The 20231-nt window shown below is 42.1% G+C and overlaps 1 protein-coding gene across 1 annotated transcript; it reads right to left on the reverse strand.

Annotated features, from left to right (window-relative positions):
- Positions 1-6393: 6393 nt before the first annotated feature.
- On the reverse strand, positions 6394-18328 carry LOC139461778 (probable G-protein coupled receptor 19). The gene is made up of 2 exons (XM_071243238.1): positions 18251-18328; positions 6394-7679 (listed from the first exon to the last, which is right to left on the reverse strand). Exon 2 carries the CDS (start codon positions 7638-7640, stop codon positions 6435-6437), a length of 1206 nt encoding a protein of 401 aa, XP_071099339.1. The 5' UTR covers positions 7641-7679; positions 18251-18328; the 3' UTR covers positions 6394-6434.
- Between the last annotated feature and the right edge of the window lie 1903 nt (positions 18329-20231).

The raw sequence follows: 20231 nt of genomic DNA on the forward strand, positions 1-20231 counted from the left end.
ACCCGTGAAAATCCGGAGTGGAATAAGTCTTCAGCAACCAGTGCTTGTCATAAAAGGCGACTAAGAGAATAGGGTGGTCAGGCTCGCTGACTCGGTTGATGCATGTTATTGTATCCTAATTGGGTGGATCGATGCTCATGGTAAAGACTCGATGTTTTACAGGCCGCCGTCATATGTTGAGTGCGGCGTTAAACAACATACAAACAAACAAAACTTACACAAGGAGACACCACATTTCATAACCTGTGATTCGATGTAGAGGAGGACACTAGGAGTCAAGCGAGCAGAGCGCGGCCACCAATCCACCTACTCTCCGCCGCCAGCACTGCTTAGCTTCTACCGGTTCATGACATGTGCGCTATGCACAGGACCACATGCCAACGCTATTTTCCTCAATGTGCTGTTGGTTAACTTGATGTGATCTATACTCAACCACTCAGAAAAGCAACAAAAATACGCAATTATTCAACATTACGAAATGCCACGCCTGTCCGAAAATGAGCGTCTTCGAGCCATTGTTATGCTTGAAGCAGGATCGAGTCAACGTGATGTTGCAAGACAATTTAACGTCCACAGAAACACCATTTGGTGTTTATGGCAACGTTGGCAACAGACGAATGCAGTCAGAGACCATCCTCGGAGTGGTAGGCCAAGACAAGACAACTGGATTCGAACAACACACCTACGAAATAGATTCCAGCCAGCAGCAGTGCTGCAAGAAGCATCCCTGGCATTCGACGAATGTCTTCACAAACCGTACGTCGTCGCCTCAGATGTGCAGGGATTGTCGCCAGAAGACCCGCCAGACGTCCCATTTTGACAGGAAACCACCGTCAAGCACGTCTACAGTGGTGCAGACAGCGTCTACGCTGGACGGCCATGGAGTGGGGACAAGTTCTATTCACTGACGAGTCTCGTTTTCACCTCAGCCACAGTGATGGACGGATTCGAGTGTACCGACGTCGATGTGAACGTTACGTCAATCATTGTGTCATGAAAGAAGATTGGTTCGGGGGCGGCAGCGTTATGGTATGGGGTGGGCTTACATAAAGATAGAGGAGCCGTTTGATAGTGGCAGAGGGAAATCTCAATGGACAGCGCTACCGCGACGAGATCATCGACCCTGTTGTTCAACCGTTTTTGCGTCGTCATGGCCCAGGCATTACCTTTCAACATGACAAAGTGCGGCCTCATATTGCTCGACTTGTTCAGGATTCTCTTCAACAAAACAACGTGAATGTCATCCCCTGGCCGGCTCGCTCCCCTGATCTCAGACCAATCGAGCACATGTGGGATGAGATGGATCGACGTCAACCACGTGTTCCACGGACACTCCAGGAACTTCGAAACATGCTCCAGTCCCACAGGACTTTGTGCGACGCCTGGTCCATTCCATGAGACGAAGATGTGTTGCTTGCATCGCAACCAGAGGTGGACACACACGCTATTGGTTTGTAAATTGACATTTTGGCATGTTCATGTTTTTTTTTTATGAAATCACGCATTTTCTGTAGTCAGTATGGCAATTAAACCATTTGAATACTGACAGGAGTCTTTTATCTGTTGCAAACCGAAATCGTTTCAGATTTGGTAAACAACATAACTTTGCATTTAATCTTATTCAATGTCACAGGAACTTCTGTTGTTCAGTATAAATAAAAAGCCTGAAACTCTTAATAACTAGACCGCCTCCGGGGAGCGGAAGGTCGGTGATTCGATCCCCTGCCGGCGTCATGCAAAATCATGTTGTTGCTACCCTGCCTTGCGCTTGGCGGTATACCGAATAAGGTGTCCATGTAAAACTGCGTCGTGGTGTTTCAGTGGGCTAGCACTTTTAAACCAACATTATTCCGTATTATTAGAAGCACGTACGAACATACAATCTTGAACGATAAACCATATTTCTCGGATTTCCCGAGGATATCGTGCAATTTAAACTTTATGAGTGGGGCGTATATATAATCTGGCCAATGTATTTTGTTTCAATACGAAGCTGAACTGTTGCAGGTGGCACGGGCTGCCCAATCGTCTAAGGCGCCGCGATTCGCTGTGCAGAGTTGCGTCCCTTGTGCACGCCAGAAACCTATGACTGTGGGTTCGAATACCATTATGTTTCTAGGTTTGTCAGCACCATACCCGACTAACGGTATCGGGTGGTCAGGCTCGCTGACTTGGTTGATGCATGTCATCGATCCTAATTGCGTGTCCTTGGGTATCGGTCAATGGCTTCCTTTAAACCTTTTCACGAGCATAGTTAAAACAAACTCGCATGATGAAATTGTACAGCTCAATTTATTACATTTTGCATTCGAGATTGAACTATTGAGTTGTCCATTCTTCTTTTTGATAATAATGGGGAACAGGTGGCCCTGTCGTCTAAGACACTGCAATTCCCTATGCAGAGTTGCGTTCCTTAGGCTGACTGTGATCATGGGTTCGAATCTGGTTCATCTTGATAATGTTTCTAGATCTGTCAACTCCATACTCCATGCTTGCCGTACAAGGCGACATTGCTTGTCGTAAGAGGCGACCTACGGGATCGGGTCAGGCTCGACGCTCATGATATCAATCACTGGATTGTCTGTTCCGGACTCGATTATTTACAGACCGCCGTCATATAGCTCGAATATTGCTGAGTACGGCGTGACACAACAAACAACTACTGTTGCTACTACTACTACTGCTACTACTACTACTACTACTACTACTACTACTACTACTACTACTACTACCACTGCTCCTCCTCCTCCTCCTCCTAATGCATTATGAAATACTCGTCTCACACAATGTCCAGACCTCTACTGTCCACAAGGAACTCCTACAGCTATCCGGACGCGATTGTATCCATGTTGGGTTTCGAACTCGACTATGAGTGTTATACTGTCTGAGGATAGAGTTAAATATAATAGCCTGGGTTGTTTTTCAAGTGGAAACAACCGCCTCCGTGGTCTAGTGGTAGAGCGGAAGGCCAGGTGTTCGATCCCCGGCCGCGTCATACCAAAAGACGTTAAAAGATGGTACTTGTTGTTATCCTGTCTGGCGCTCGGCATTAAGGGGCTAAAACAAGGACTGGTCGGCTCGGAGTCAGTATACTGTGTCTGAGTGGGGTATTCATGTTAAACTGCGGCATGGTATCTTAGTGATCTAGCACTATAAATCGGCATCAGTCCGGACTAGTACAAGCAGCCACACAAACACACACACGTACATGCACGTCGCTATATAAGTGCAATAATCTTGGACGCGATGTTAAAACCCATTTCACCTTTCAGTTTTATTTTCCTCTACATCCTCATTACGAAGGAATTTCCAATTGGTACAATGCCACGGAAATCACGCACAAGCTTCCTGTTAATAACAATTAAGAGCAGTATTCTCAGTTTGAATTCCGGAACGTTGAAAACGAGGAAGTACTGTGTCCACCTCGTATCTATGGTAACGTTGCATTCGTTAATGCACGTAGTGTCTGGCTATAAATATCGCTTTCGCTCAGACTTCTATGAGATCAGAATTTGAAACAATTCCATCAAGGTCAAATGGTAATAGGGAAATCATGGTCTGGAAACATAGTATTTAAACCTTGTGTGAGCCGACCAAACAACGAAAGGCTTGTTTTTATATACTCTGCAAAAAAAGTATGGGACATTTTGTTTTGATGTGAAACTACAGGAAAATACACCAATGTCTGTCTATGTCAATAAGTGATTTATGTGGCAAGAACGTTTCCGAAAGAATGTAGCTTGTGACGCGTCATGAAGCACGTGACCTCAGGCAGCACGTGCAAGGGGTTGTATGCCAGATTTACCACTGTCACTCAGACGCGTTTTGTTTTCTTGAAACCACCCGCTCACAGGCACTTTATTAACCACTTTTAATCATTAGGGAAGCAGGCCAGTGAAGATCCGGGGTAGAATAGGTCTTCAGCAACCCATTCTTGCCGTAAAAGGCGACTGACAGGATCGGGTGGTCATGCTCGCCGACTTGGTTGATGCATGTGGTCATGTCCCAACTGCATGAATCGATGCTCATGATGTCAATCAAGATCCGGGGTAGAATAGGTCTTCAGCAACCCATGCTTGCCGTAAAAGGCGACATGCGTGTCGTAAAAGGCGACTAACGGGATCGGGTGGTCAGACTCGCCGACTTGGTTGGCCAAAAATGGTCGGTTCACCTAAATTCCAAATAATCGCAATGCAATTGTAACCAAAACGACTTTTATTCAATATTTAAAGATTAAACAATATATACAAAGATTATGGCAAATTTGTGTCATCAAGTTTATGTTGTTCACATCTAGAGCAACAACTGGAACCCACCTCTTATTTGTATTTTAGAAACAGTTAACCTTAGCTTGTATGTGACATTTTATTCTTGTAGATTAAGTTTTTGAATTTTTCCTGCTCTGATTTCTCGTTGGGATTTGTCCCAAAGAAGCCTGAGACCCGTGAAGATCCAGGGTAGAATAGGTCTTCCGCAATCCATGCTTGCCATAAAAGGCGACTATACTCAGGCTCGCTGACTTGGTTGATGCATGTCATCGTATCCCAAAGGCGTGGGTCGATGCTCATGATGTCAATCACTGGATCACTGGATTATCAGAAATAACACCATGTGCTGGTTGGTTAACTAATCGATGACAATAATCAATAAAATGCAACGCAAATACACATGTTGCACCTTGAATGCGAAATACTGACTGAAAGACTTTCATAGATTTATTTAATAACTTGTATGCTACACATCAATACAAAACCAAATGTGGCAAACCTTCGGACGGATTCATTCTGGAAATGTTTTAGAAATCGGAAGTTCAAAGATGGTTATTAAGGTACCGCCCAGACACTTTGATAACTTCATAAATATACACACCCGATAAAGGGTTAAGCACCGCTTTCTCTATAGTTACATATAAAATCGTCATATTTGTTTATAGTATCCGGCGGCTTTTTCTAACTAAATGTATAATATTATTTGATTTTGTTTACAATGTGAAATGCTGCTTTTTTCTGACAAAACGGACCCGTGAAGATTCCGGAGTAGAATAGGCCTTCAGCAACCCATGCTTGCTGTAAAAGGCGACTATGCTTGTCGTAAAAGGCGACTAACGGGATCGGGTGGTCAGGCTAGCATGGGTTGCTGAAGACCTTTTCTACCACATCAATGTGATATGTAAACGTGTCCAAACGAAACAAGGAAATACGGGATGTATAAAAAATATAGAAGGGGCTTGTGCTCAACCTTTTCCCAGATGCATAAACAATCAGATCGAATTTTAGATGTACGAAATATACGTTTGAATATGCAGCATGATATAATCTGGCAGAAATGTTTTACTATTTTCATTGAAATATACGTTTGAATATGCAGCGTGATATAATCTGGCAGAAGTGTTTTACTCTGTTCATTGAAATATACGTTTGAATATGCAGCGTGATATAATCTGGCAGAAATGTTTTACTAACTTCATTGAATAGACATAACAGAAATGTGTGGTAAATAGTATCTGACAATTTCAATCTACATAAAATGCTTATGAGGTATGCTCGTCAAAATCGCCGCCTTCTTTAATACTGGCCTTGTCCTTTTTGGCTCTCGTGTCTGGATAGTTGGTTGATTTGTTGTTTAACGCCGATCTCAGCAATATTCCAGCTGTATGACGGCGGTCTGTAAATAATCCAGTCTGGACCAGACAATCCAGTGATTGATATCATGAGCATCGATCCACGCAGTTGGGATCGATGACATGTCTGGATAGATGTACTTATGTCAGCTAGGCCTATATACATGTAGTTTTGATAAACACGTAAAAAACTTCAAACGTGAACATATTTTGTCTTTTAAAGTTGTCATTTAATCTGTAACAACTAAGTAATGTTCAGTAAACTGGGTCAAATTGGACTCCTTCATAGTAAAAGTTACAAATTATGCTAAATACAAATTAAGTAAAAATTTCCGTAATAAAATCCACGATCGCATATTCTTGTAATTGTCCCTGGCTTAAGTGCCAGTTTATTGCAAAATGGAAAGAATTAAATACATTGTTTCGTACATAATTTCATTATTTATACGAAGGAACTATCAAACACAAACTGCAAACTGTGTTTGGTCATAAATAATATAGTTTCCATACAAAAAGGCATGGAATTTCTCTGCACATCAGAAACTGTGATCTTTAAGCAGGACCTGGTATTCATTTATATTTATGTTCCTTCAAGCGTTTTAAACTATAAATCCTATTGATACACTTCCCAAAAATATTAAATATGGAACTCGGCAAGAATTGCTTTTGGGACGGGGACATAGATTCTTATGTAGAAAATGAAAATTGCGTATATAATATTGTTTCAATTTTACAATGATATTTAAAAAAAATACTTCAGGCACCATGGTTAACAAATACAATTACACATAAATAAAGCACAACACGAACTGATCTAAATATAGGTTGATGACGTCACGGACGGAAGAGGCCAGGCACTTTTTTCCAACATGTGTAATCGATTGAATGATTTGGACGGAGAATCTCGAATTCCTTGATCGGCAACACTTGTTTCCATGACCCCGATGTGGTTCTTTTTCCCAAACGAGGATGTGTTTGTGATCGCGTAAGTGTTGCTACGGTAACAACGCATTGTAGACATACACAAAACCTCCTTGCATCCCCGTCGGAAGTTCGAGTTGTAGCACAGATACACGAACGGCTTCGTCACTCCAGTTCCACACATGACCCAGGCCACAGCGATATACAACGTTGGATCCGCGCGGGACGGCTGAGCAAGACAATACCACAGCTGACAAACATAAAAAGGCATATAAAACAACACGGAAAGCAAGGTCACGATTATTAGCATCTTCACGACCTTGACCTTTGTCCTTGGAACTGGGTTCATCGTCCTTTGTATCAACCTTGACCCCAGGTGGATCCTCCAAATATGTTTGAACACCCGAATGTAGCACGTTAATAGGATTGTAGATGGAATAACAACTTCGCATGCGAATACGAACAAAATATACACAATCCCGGACCAAGACCCAGTTGAGACGTAAGTAGGGCACACGCTTCGGCCGGTGCCGTCAACGTCAGAAATGACGTCGTAGAAATAAAAGCAGAATCCGCTGAGGATGGCCGCAGACGCCCAACTAAACGTGATCATTCGTTTGGCAGTGCCTTTAGTCACTTTGAAACTAAGGGGATAAATGATGGTGTAAAACCGATCAATGGCTATTGAAACCAAGGTGTACATGTTGACACAAGGCACAAGGAATTGTACAAATCGAACAAATTTGCATATCGCGTCTCCAAGCAACCAACGGCTTGTGATAACGCGCGAGGCGATGAAAGGAATACATAGTAACGCCAAAGCTAAATCGGAGCACGCCAGGGAAATGACAAAATAATTAGTTGTTGATTGAATTCTACGACTTCTGTTAATGACAATACAAACGAATGAGTTTCCCGTCACGGCCAAAATCCAGATAACAATCAAAGTGAACGTCTCGACACCAACTTGTCCGGCATCACGGTCCACAGCGAGTGCACTAATAGCAGGGCTAAGGTCATGAACAACGTTAGTTGCCCGACTGGAAACGTCTTTCATGCCTCTTGTAACGTCATTGGTATCATCGGTGACGTCAGCCATTTGGTCTGGTGACAACCATTCTTTAAAAGCCTGTTGAATCTGAAAATACGAGAATCAAAATGTTGTCAAAGTCGATAAAGGAAACGAAGACTAAATAGTTCGTTAGTCTGTATACTCCTAGTGTCGTTCAGGCGATCCGCTGAATGTGAGCGGGATATCTAAATTTGTTTGTTTGCTTGCTTGTTGTTTAACGCCGCACTCAGCAATATTCCAGCTATAAGACGGCGGTCTGTAAATAATCGAGTCTGGACCAGACAATCCAGTGATTGACATCATGAGCATCGATCAACGCAACTGGGATACGATGACAAGCATCAACCAAGTTAGCGAACCTGAGCACCCGATCCCGTTAGTCGCCTCTTGCGACACGTATAGTCGCTTTTTTACGGCAAGCATTAGTTGCTGAAGACCTATTCTACCCCGGATCGTCATGGGTCGTGACTGTTTGATGAAGTATGGGAATAGCATTATGGAAATCTTAGAGCTGAGAATACTCTATGTGATCAATGACGATAATCGGCGCAAATCTTGAATTCGAACAAATGGTCAATAGCTATTGACCTATCTACTCGAGGCAAGGGAGGTAACTGACAATAAAAGCCCATTTTCCTCCTTGCCGAGGTAGACTGGCATTTCCGGAGTTGCATTTTGGATGGACTGACTAGTCTAAACATTGTCCAATCAGATTCGAATCGACATCCTGTTCGTAAACAAAATTAACATTGGTAGATTAAATTAGCAACTGAGATTGTTAGTGACGGTATCCTTAAAGGGGATTAAGGTACTGTAAAATTATTGTTCCCTTGAGAGGTTACGTGTTCCACATCTTTCAAAGTAAATTCAGAACTATCACGTTTTTATGTCATTTTAAAATGTTATGCTATCTTTGCCAATAACCGCCAACACTTCAAGGGATCATGTTAATCCTGCTGTGGTCCATGCAGGTAGCATACGTACTGTAAGTCGTCCCCATGTTCCCAAATATGGTTCTCTACCGTCAGTGGCTGGCGACCCCTATAGTCCGTTTTTATCCAGTATTGTTATGTATGGTTGTATCCTTTTTATGATTCCATACTTGTTTTAATTTTTTTCTGTGATAAGTTATTTTACTGTCCTTCGTTGGCAGGTTTTAATATGTCTCAAATGATTTACGTTTAACCCTTGATAGTCACGATATGGCTAAAATAATGCCGATGTGACTTCAAATTTTAGCTCACTCACTCGTAAACAACATGGCGGCTGCCATGAAGATTTCGGCCGATTGCAGGATTTCCAAAGCATGCATATCGTCGGAAAAATATTTACCAAATATTTTCATGTAAAAAACCAAAGTGGTCAAGTGTTGTGCTCCAGTAAACAAGCACTGCGTTGTGGGACAGGGAATGTGAACGTGTTTTTCAATTAACTTGCTTAGATCGACTTGGGCGGCACCATTTTGTTTCAAGCAAATGAAAGTGCCATGAGGGGTGGAATCACTTGGTCACTAGGAGGGACATAGGCAGGACATAACTTGCAATAGCCACTGTTGGGGCCTCGATCGAGCCGCAAAACTCCCGTATGTTGGCCTCAGCAACAATTATTTCCTTTCCTTGTTATCTACAGTGACATGACAACCAACCATAATTAATATCGGTCGTATGCTGTTCTCCTGCTGCCTGCTGACCAACCTGCCACTTCTTACTTAAACCGCAAAGTACAAGTCTGGATACACCAGACAGATTTCTCAGTAATCACTGTCAGCAATGCTCACCGGATGTTTCGGGCCGAGTCACACTCAGGCCTGAGAAGCTGGAATCAATACCTTGTTTAATCCTTCATTCACGCGACCACACGTCAATCTGAACAAGCGTATAGTCGACGGAGTCATCTATATCCCCGCCCATTTTAACACGTTATGGTCCCAAACCAGGTAACTGACCCAACATTTTCCCTTAGCCCATGTCGAAATAGCTGCAATGGAAATTCTAAAATAAATATTTCTAAAACTCCTTAATATCAAATGGCACCAGTTCAGTATGTGCTTTATACATAGACATGCAATGTTTGGCAAGGAAATATTCAACTGTTTATTTGTTATAGTCCATAAGTGAACCCTCCCTATATTAAAACTTAAATCCAACTTGTTGCCATGGAAACGTAAAAAATAAAAAATTCTAAAAGTGCTAAATATCAAGTCACTGTGGTCTGAGGGCAGTTCGACAAGGGCGTAAACTTGCATGGTTTCATATACTCCGAAAAGTTCTGGGTTGTTCGACTGGGTAGCGCTTGCTGGGAGAAGTCCCATTCGCTGTGTGGGCTATGTGTAGAGGTCATTATTTTTCATCTGTATAATAATGATAACAAAAATATATAATAATAAATAGTCGCTAGCTTACAGGCCGTCGTGAAAAATTGGAAAATTACTGTCTGTGGCGCAAAACAACATTCACTCGCTCGAGTTTGCAAACATTGGGTCGTAATTAGACTGAATATTGCCTCTGAACCCACAATCATAGGATTCTGGAACCCCTGAAGTTTTGTTACAAACATATATTTTCTGTCTTTGTTTATAACCATACAATTTATTCTGTGAAAGGTAGGACCGAAAAATCAATTTGTGTTTCGCAACGATTTTCTTTTTCAATTTTTCAGCACATCCATCGTGTCCAGCGAACAATTATGTTTCTAAAGGTTGTCAAATTGTATTATTCCAAAAATGTTTTGTGCAAAGTATTCTTCAACAAAACCCGTCAAGATCCGGGGTAGAATAGGTCTTCAGCAACCCATGCTTGCCATAAAAGGCGACTTTGCTTGTCGTAAGAAGCGACTAAAGGGATCGGGTGGTCAGGCTCGCTGATTTGGTTGATGCATGTTAACATATCCCAAATGGGTGGATCGATGCTCATGATATCAATCACTGGATTGATGCATGCCCCCGTATCCCAATTGCTGGATTGTCTTGTCCAGACTCGAGTATTTACAGACCAGAAAACTGAATAAATGTCCTCCGACGTAATTCCATTCTTCCGGTATCAGAACACAACCAACATGAATTGGTAATAGCTATAATATGTACTCCAGTAAGAAGCTGATCGATTGGAACACTCTGTCTTTCCTCCTAATTTGTCTATCATTGTTCTATTTGCAGAGACAAGCCTTCATTCCAAACATAATTAGGTGTGTCATTCTCGTAATTATGCGCGTCATGTTTTTCAGTCTCCTACGGGTACATTTATTCAGCAGACAGTGTAGTGGAGATTAACTCGAGAGGAGGTTCGTGCATATTTCATTATAGCCAGATCGCTGGCTTTTTTTAGTGAGGGGTTTATTAAGGCCAAGGTCGTCTATGTCGGACAGGGCACGGCAAAGGGCTTATTGTGACGATTAAATGTAAGTAAATTCATTATGCCAGGAGGTTAATGTCGCGGAAAGAGTGACGATGTGCGAACTGACTCAACGCGTGGTATTTGTGTACACGATCCAATGAAAAAAGGTAACTGGGCGGGACAGATTCTGTGGGATTATGGCTCGGAATCGAAAAATCACGATTTTTTTAGCTTCCGAAGGCGGTGGCTCATGGGCCCATCTGGTGATGCTGGTCTCCGAATTCTATACGTCTCCAATCGATTGTTATGGACCGAACCGAACCAGCCGACTTTTTACCCGGTGATAACTATAGCCTTTCGTTTCAAATTTGCTGGAGTAAAATTTCCTTTTATCCTCGGTCTTTGCAGCTTTGAGATTCGCTGCAGCATGAGACTGTCCTTTTTGATGATACTCGATGGTGGGTGGTAAAAGGAGTGCTGAATCAGTTTTCTTTTGACATGGCTTCCCAACACCTTGGTTCAAAAAGAAGAGATTCTGACAAATCCTTTTCTGACGAGATTGCGCCGGTTCGTTCTGACTTGTGGCCACATTTCATGGTTATTGAACCCACCAAAGTGAATCCATTTGCAATCTCCAAAGGTATCACTGGTATAACCCACAATTTCAGATATACCAAAAACAAAACAAACAAACAAAAACAGAAAAAGAAAAGGATCAATTTTAACTCTGATAATTGTCAGGGCTACAATGAAACATTTTCACTCCATGAATTACATACTGCCCTACGACAAGCTCATGACACTGCTGCAGGAGCCGACAACATTCATTATCCGCTCCTGGAACACTTGCCCGATTCATGTCTGGAAATGCTACTCAATATATCTGATGAATTATGGACAACCGGACATTTCCCTCCTTTGTGGCATTCCTATACCCAAGCCTGGCCATCTAAGTGCCGATCCATAGCATTAACTAGGTGTTTCTTAAACCATGGTGCGCATAGCCTGGTACTTGGACATCAATACCCTCACGAGTGAGATGCAGTGTGGTCTCAGAAAAAAACGGAAGTACCATTAACCATTTGGTATCACTAAAGTTCTGATGGTTCACTTTTGTGGATGATGTCAACACTTCTTGTCGTGGTAAGAATATTCAGACGATAGAAAGACAGTTACAAGTTTGGGACAACGAAAGTGATTTACACTTTCTAGATACAAAACTAATTGCATTCACTTTTGTCGTAAATGCAAATCGGATAAGGATCCAGATTTATTGTAAGATGGTACTCCTGTCAAGGTGGTAAGGAGACCAATTTTCTGGGCCTTATATTTGACCGTCATCTGACATTCTTGCCACACATGAAGTATCTAAATGAAAAGTGGGATGGGGTCCAACAACTCTTCTTCACTTCAATAATACGCTCTAAACTAGATTATGGTTCGAATTACGGTTCCATTGTCTATGGTGGATCCTGCAAAAGACATTGCATTAGACATTATACACAACCAAGGCCTGCCTTGGAGCTTTTAGGACCTCTCCTGTTGACAGTCTGTTTGTGGAGGCTGATGAACCATCCCTTGAAAAACGCCGCATTAAACTACCATTGCAATACATAACTAAATTGCATTCAAATCAGTCAAACACGTGTACAATAGTGTCTTTAAAGCTGTGTTGGAAAGCCTGTTTAGATATTTATAAAACCTGGTCACACATCACTGCAGCTAAAATAGATTTAGTATATCATCATACCGACTTCTGTATTCCACTCCCTGGCAGATGGTGAAGCCGGAGGCAGACCTTACCCTCAATCAGCCAAAACAAATCCTTTGATATATCAACAAGAATATAACCAATTACAGGCAAAGTATATCTTTTTTACAGACAGGTCCAGGGATGGTGGCAAAGTTGCAAGTGCCACCACCACTAGATCCACAACTGATTCCTCAAGAATCCCCGATAATAGTTCGATCTTCACCGCTGATGCCAAAGCTATCTCCACAGATAAAACAACAAAATCAATGTAAATATTTCATTATCTTTCAGATTTATTGTCTTGCCTTCGGCAGCTTAAAAGTATCTCCTCGAATCATTCTATAATCCTCGACATATAATAGCTATATAATGATCGTTCTACTGGCCAATGTGACATCGTCTTTTGCTGGTTGCCAAGTCATGTAGGCACAGCAGGTAACTCAAAAGCCGATGCTGCAGCTAAAACAGCTCTTGACAAACCTTTATCTCCACTCCTTATCCCGTACAACAATTTCGAACCAACTATCAAGATTTGTGCTCGGAATCTAATGAAAAAAAGGTGGAACACCCAGGTAGGAATCAATAAACTTCATGAACTCAAACCAACAATGGGTCAAACCTACTTGTGTTGTCAGTCAAGACATGATGAGGCCGTTTTACGACGATGTCGTATTGGCCACTGTCGGTTTACTCACAAACGTCCTCATTGTATCCCTTGTGATGAAAGGTTCATTGTCAAGCATATTTTGCTTTACTGTTGACTTTGTAATTGCTAGGGATTCAGATAATCAAACAGTAAATTTGAAAGATCTTTTTTTCCGTGTGAACGGGAATCTGATCCTAAAACAACAAAGAAACAAACATAATCGACTATCATCAACCAGAGTTTTAAGTTGGTTTGTTGGTTTGGTGTTTAACGCCGCATTCAGCAATATTCCAGCTATATGACGGCGGTCTCTAAATAATCGAGTCTTGACCAGATAATCCAGTGATTGATATCATGAGCATCGATCCACGCAAATGGGATCGATGACATGCATCAACCAAGTCAGCGAGCCTGACCACCCGATCCCGTTAGTCGCCTTTTACGACAAGCATAGTCGCCTTTTACGGCAAGCATGGGTTGCTGAAGACCTATTCTACCCCGGATCTTCAAGGGTCCAACTCATTGCTGAGCATTCTTTAATATTGGCTAGTAGTGTGATTGTGCTGGGGTATCGAGCAGGAAGCTCAGGCAACATAAGTCCCCATGATCCCCAGAGAGGTGGCCAAGCTTTGGTTACTGGTACTATAGCGCGTGTTATTAACAGCTTCAAATAATATTGTTATGCCCGAATCGGTTTCACAATTATTTTTTTAAGTAAAACTTTGTGTTTGTATATACATTTGTATATATGTATATATTTAAATATATCACAAGGTGGAAATCAATACTTCAATACTCCATGCGTCTTGGAACGACCGGTAATTACCCTTCGTTTCTATCTTCAATCACGGCTAACATGTCTCGGGGAATCGATTGCTATACAAGATACATATCAACGGAGGTGGATCCTGTTAAGGACATGCTAGAAAGGAATAACAAGGGGCTTAGGTGTGTTGGAGAAAGATTGTTTAAGGCAGGGAAAGAATTGCGAAGAAGGTTAGGTGTGGTTGTGTTTAATAATAAAAAAAATCGGCCTGACTTCCTGAAAATAAGCGTAGGTAAGGTAGCCAGAGATTTTAGAATTTAAACCTGGTTGTCCGTGAGAAGGAAAATTAAGGCGTAAAGAAGGGAAGTTTACTGTTATGGTATGGTTAGAGGTGAGAAAGGAGAATATGGCCTGGCTCTGTCGGGTTCACTACAATCCTTGTTGTTTTTAACAGTAGTGGGAGATGGGACCTGCGTCTGGTTGATTTAGGGGAAATAAAGAGGGGTTATGACGGGAGGTGTGTGTGTGCGTGCGTGCGTGCGTGCGTGCGTGCGTGCGTGCGTGCGTGCGTGCGTGTGAATCAGGGCCCAGTTCTACAAAGCGATACTAGTGCTACGACTATTTCCATGTGTCCGAATTGCGGCTTTTGCAAAAATATGTACATATCGATAAATATCAACATTCCACCTACGCCTGCCGACATGTTGGTACGAACACTGTTCCTCTAGATTTGGGGGCACGGGTGGCCCAGTCGTCTAAGGCGCCGCATTTCGCTGTCCAGAGTAGCGTCCTTTGGGCACGCCGTGATATAACTGGAATACTGTTAAAAGCGGCGTTAAACCCGACTCACTCACTCACTCACTCACTCACTTACTCCTCTAGATTGTCTCAAAGATTGATTCATCAATATCATGCAAATTACAAGAGGGATGCATTTATAGGAAATATAACAATTACCATGGAACAGTTCAAACATGTACATGTTCTTAGAAAATGTAACAAGTCGCTGTGCAGAGTTTCGTCCCTTTGGCGTGCCAGAAACCTATTATCATGGGTTCGAATCCAAAATTCGCCCTCATTTTGTCAGCACAATGACAGTGCTCGTGGGTGTTCCCAAAGAAATAATCGTCCAAGACCTGCATAACCTCGGACCCGTGAAGTTTCCGGGATAGAATAGGTCTTCAGCAACCCATGCTTTCCGTCAAAGGTGACTATGCTTGTGGAAAAAGGCGACTAACGGGATCGGGTGGTCAGGCTCGCTGACTTGGTTGATGCATGTCATCGATCTCAATTGCGCGGATCGATGCTCATGATATTAATCACTGGATTGTCTGGTCCAGACTCGATTATTTACAGACCGCCGTCATATGGCTGGAATATTGCTGAGTGCGGCGTTAAACAACAAATCAACCAACCAAAAATTGTCAATGTCGATCAGGAATTTATATCATTATACCGCACGTAATACCTGCATGGCAACACAGACAGATTTGTTTCCATGGAAATCAAAGAACGCCGAGATGTGATCATACGTGCCGAGGTGTATTGGGGCTGTTAACAGGCTTGGCTGTATTTGTCATGGTAGCAGTAGTAATAACTGCAACACGTTCACGCAAATACATGAACCATTCTCTAGCTTTTCTGCCTAAGCTCCACATGGTGTACATGGAAGTTGAAACAACCATAAATATGGAAATATGGCTGTAAAGTAAGTTACAGCCAATTATTGATAAGCATTTTTTATTAGTAGTGTTGTTATTGTTATTGTCATTATTATTATTTACAGATTAAAATAGAACATGCAGCAAAGAGGGTTTGGGTGATCCTGACACAGTCACTCTGGTTAGGCTCATCATCAGCTCAGGGCCCTTGCCCCCTCTACACGCAGCCCAGACAGCGAATGACACTTCTCCCAGGAAGCGCTGCCTGGTCAAACCCACAGAGAATTTTTCGGTGAATATGAAGACTCCCAAACACTGCAGCCTTCTGCATTACACAAATGGGCTGTATTTCTGGCAGCAAACCCGGGTACTCTCCAAATGCCAGTCAACAGATTAGGAGGTACCAAAAACCTTACTCCATTCCTGTCTTAAATATAAAAACCAACACCAGAGAATATCATTCTAGATTATCCTGAAAAACAGATTTCGTGGGCGTAAAAGTCAATATAGTGGTGATAACTATGTCGAAGGTTCGCTGAAAATGTCACCAGGTGTTCACAAATACCCAACTATGCGAAAACAATGCGTTGCCCGACAGGCAGTTTGCACACATATGGTTCTCTCTTACAGTTTGGCAAATACAAGGTTATTATACCCGACCAACTTATTAAGATAACGCTCCACCCGCGTCCAATTAACCTGATTCAAAATCAAGGCCAACCTTTTGAATATACCTCATGCGTGAGTGTGCAGCATGTAATTATCGCCTTCAGGTGGTCAAGTTGATGTCCCGTGTGACGTAACTGGGACTAGTCAAGGATCAGAGTGTAACCATTCGGACGGCGGTGTGGACTGGGTAGTCGCAGGACGTCGTCCTCAAAACCAAAATTATTCACATGAAGTCCCAGTGCCGTATCCTTTGATGCTTAATCCGCTTAAATGGTGCTGTTTGAATTACTCCTTGGTTTGAAGACGACCCCTCTTAATCCGGATTAAGCAAGCCATGTGCATATGACTTCTTTCCAGGGAAATTCGACGTCCCTGCAGGGGATTAGTGACAAATCAGTGGGTCAGACACCGGTGCGAAAGAACCGGAGGAGACAATAGAAAATACGCATTTTCTACTGGGAACGCACTCCATGCACTGTTGGTTGATGTACAGCATATGCTATCAGTATCTTCCGAATTTAAAAAGGAACTTTACGTATGATTTTTTGCATGACGGTAAATTACAATGTATTCGTATGTACAATTGCAAAATAATCACACATGGTTTTTTTACATGGGATCACCATACAAGGATAGAGCTTGAATACGTTATAATCCGTCACCTTTATTCCATGTATGCGTTTTTTTAATAATATTTCAGGAAGGAAAAATATATAAAGGTTATGAATTAAAAAGATTTCATATATATTTTCCTTTGCATATCAGTGATGTTCTTTTGAAAACGATGACACAATTTTGTAATGGTCGATCCGAGATTGTAAATCTTTATGAAACGATAAATCGATTAATACCAAGACAATAGTCAATATATAATGTTAGCATGAATGATTGTTAATTCGCTGGTTGATCAGGGATGTGTGGCTGTTGGTGGTGGTGGTTGAATTCCACCTTTACCGGACATACCTTACAAGTAAACTCAATTTGTTGGATTCATAACTTGTGTATAGCATGCATTCATTAAAGGATTATAACCCGTCGGGATTCCGAGTGCTATTGTTCCCTAGTAATCTTCGCTTGTCGTAACAATCGACAAAAAGGGGATCGGGTGGTTTGTTCGGTGACTTAGTGGATTGCATTTTTTACGTTCCTTGTTGGCGTGGATTGTTACTTAAACGTTTAGAGTCCTTTTGCACATTCATCCATATATGGACGATCACGACAACAAGGAGGTCTGAGAGTTCACTGTTTTTTAACAAAAATGAATAAAAAGGACACGCATTGTTGAAAAAGTATCGAAAACAACAATGAGGTCCAGCTTAATGTTTCCTTTATTTTATAAATAACATTCTACCTGTGCTGATATAATTATTTTTCCTGGGACATTATGCATCCCTTACACGTGAACAAAAAGGGGGCGGTCGGGTAGCCTAGTGGTTAAAGCGTTCGCTCGCCACGCCGTTCGATCCCCGACATGGGTACAATGAGTGAAGCCCATTTCTGGTGTCCCCCGCCGTGATGTTGCTGGAATATTGCTAAAAGCGGCGTAAAACCATACTCACTCACTACACGTGAATAATATCCATTAAAATTACAATGCAACTATGTCACCAGTTATTAAGAATAATCAGTCCACTGCAGTGACATCTTGCTGATATCAATATCAAGCATCAATAAAACCAAATGTTGTAAATGCGCAGTTGGCATCAAATATATACAACTCGGTTGTCGACATGTCATAACGGAGAAGTCACAATGCATATACTGACAAAACGGAATGAATACTTTAAAATACAACCAAATATTATCCTACCTCCTTTCCTCATTCGTCTACACATCCTCCAAGCTTGACAACATCTCTCTGGAGTTGTTTCACCGGATCCAAGATGGCGGCGCAGTGACAGGTGTGTCGTCTGCTAGTGTGGGGTACAGACGACTGCCGTGAGTAACGATGGGAATATTGATCAGATTCTTTCTAGTAGAGATTACCGGCCAACAAGCTTGCCTAGCACAGCGAAATGACCTAAACTTGCTGTAAACCCGATGACAACGTACAGACTACGATCGATTCCTTTGATTTGAGTCAATATGGTTGTCCCTCTGAGCTTATTCAGGTTTGGGAGTCCGTCGGGTCATTGTGCCATGGTGGTCATATCCGAGGTTCCATTGAGTGTTCACATAGTTTAATGAACGTTGTTTATGCATATACCAACACAACTGGCCTGGCACTTGTAAATTATATCAACCACCTCTGAAAAAGTTGTCAACGCGATGGCGCCCACGTCAAGGATGTTGAAATATCTGGTCATTCATCTATAAATGGTTGTCATAGAGCTTGGGTGGTTGTCATGGTAATATTTCTTCTGATTACACGATGAGAATGTTTCGTCAGTATTAATAGACCCGAGGCGTAACAATATCATTCAATTTTGTGGATATATTCATGTATGCATGCACTGAGACGCTTGACTTGGCTATAATGTGATGTGGCTGTCGATGATGTGTTGTTGATGAAGCTGGGTGTTAAATAAACCTTAGAATATGTTTACATTGTTTTGTCATTCAGTCGGTTAGCTTTGATTAGCGATAGCGCTGGCATTTTTGAATACTATGGGATGTTTTGTATTGCATGTGTAAATCTGTTCTCTTTGGGAATTGATTCATGTTGTTTTGTTGGACGGACTGACTTTCATTTATATTATTACATTTGCGAGGATACAAAGATTTCAAAGTGCCTTGCTCTGGTCAAACACTTAACCTCACACCTAACATGGCTGAGTTATTCAATATTTAGTATACAGTGAAATCTCATTAATCAGGAAACCCCGTATTCCGGGCAACTACTTTGTGGAACGTCGGCGGTTGATTTATTTATTTATGTGTGAGTATGGTTTTACGCAGCTCTATAAAATGTTCGAGCAAAATCACGACGGGGAACACCAGAAATGGGCTTCACGCATTTTACCGACACATTGTACACCTGTAGGGAATCGAACCCTGGTCTTAGGACGAAAGCGTTGACGACAAGGCTACCCCACCGCCCCTGATTTATGTCCATGGCCCCGTCTTTCAATGTCCTGGGGCAGTCGGGTAGTGGTTAAAGCGTTCGCTCGTCACGCCGAGGACCCGGGTTCGAGTCCATGGGTACAATGTGTGAAGCCCATTTCTGGTGTCCCCCGCCGTGATATTGCTGGAATGTTGATAAAAGCGGCGAAAAACCACACTCACTCACTCACTCACTCACTCACTCACTCACTCACTCACTCACTCACGTATTCTTTCAATGTCCACCACAATTATTTGGGATGATGAATTAATATGATCTTTAAAATAATTATGGATATAATAAACGGTAGAAGTATGTCACGTGTGCTGCTGCTGGTTTGAACTAAATCTGGACTCAAGACGCATTGCACAATATATACCGCATATATAGCTACACTCATATCTATCAACAAGTGATGTACAGTCTTATCAGACAACACTTGTAGAGTGATATGTAGCTCTGTGGATAATGGGTTCGCTCCTTATGAGTTCGATTCCCTTATACCTACAGTGTGTGAAGTCAATTTCATTTGCCCTACCAACCAACCAATCAATTTCACCAGACACCTACCCCCCAATCCATACACGTCTTGTTAAGAAGGATCAGTCAAATCCCTTGCAGGTGACATGTATAACTGGGCACTCTTGCATTAATTAGTCCGTATAACAGTCTTTCATAACAAGCAGTGCAACCCCTGGGGATTCCGTCTTAGCATTGCTTCCCAGCAACCTGCCAGGGCCCCGTTCCA

Source organism: Haliotis cracherodii, unplaced genomic scaffold (genome assembly GCF_022045235.1).
Source record: "Haliotis cracherodii isolate W230 unplaced genomic scaffold, xgHalCrac1.p SCAF_15, whole genome shotgun sequence".
In the NCBI taxonomy this organism is placed as follows: domain Eukaryota; kingdom Metazoa; phylum Mollusca; class Gastropoda; order Lepetellida; family Haliotidae; genus Haliotis; species Haliotis cracherodii.

What these genes read in the sequence shown, in the direction of transcription:
- LOC139461778 (XM_071243238.1), bottom strand. Translation starts at nt 7,640, where the DNA reads ATGGCTGACGTCACCGATGATACCAATGACGTTACAAGAGGCATGAAA.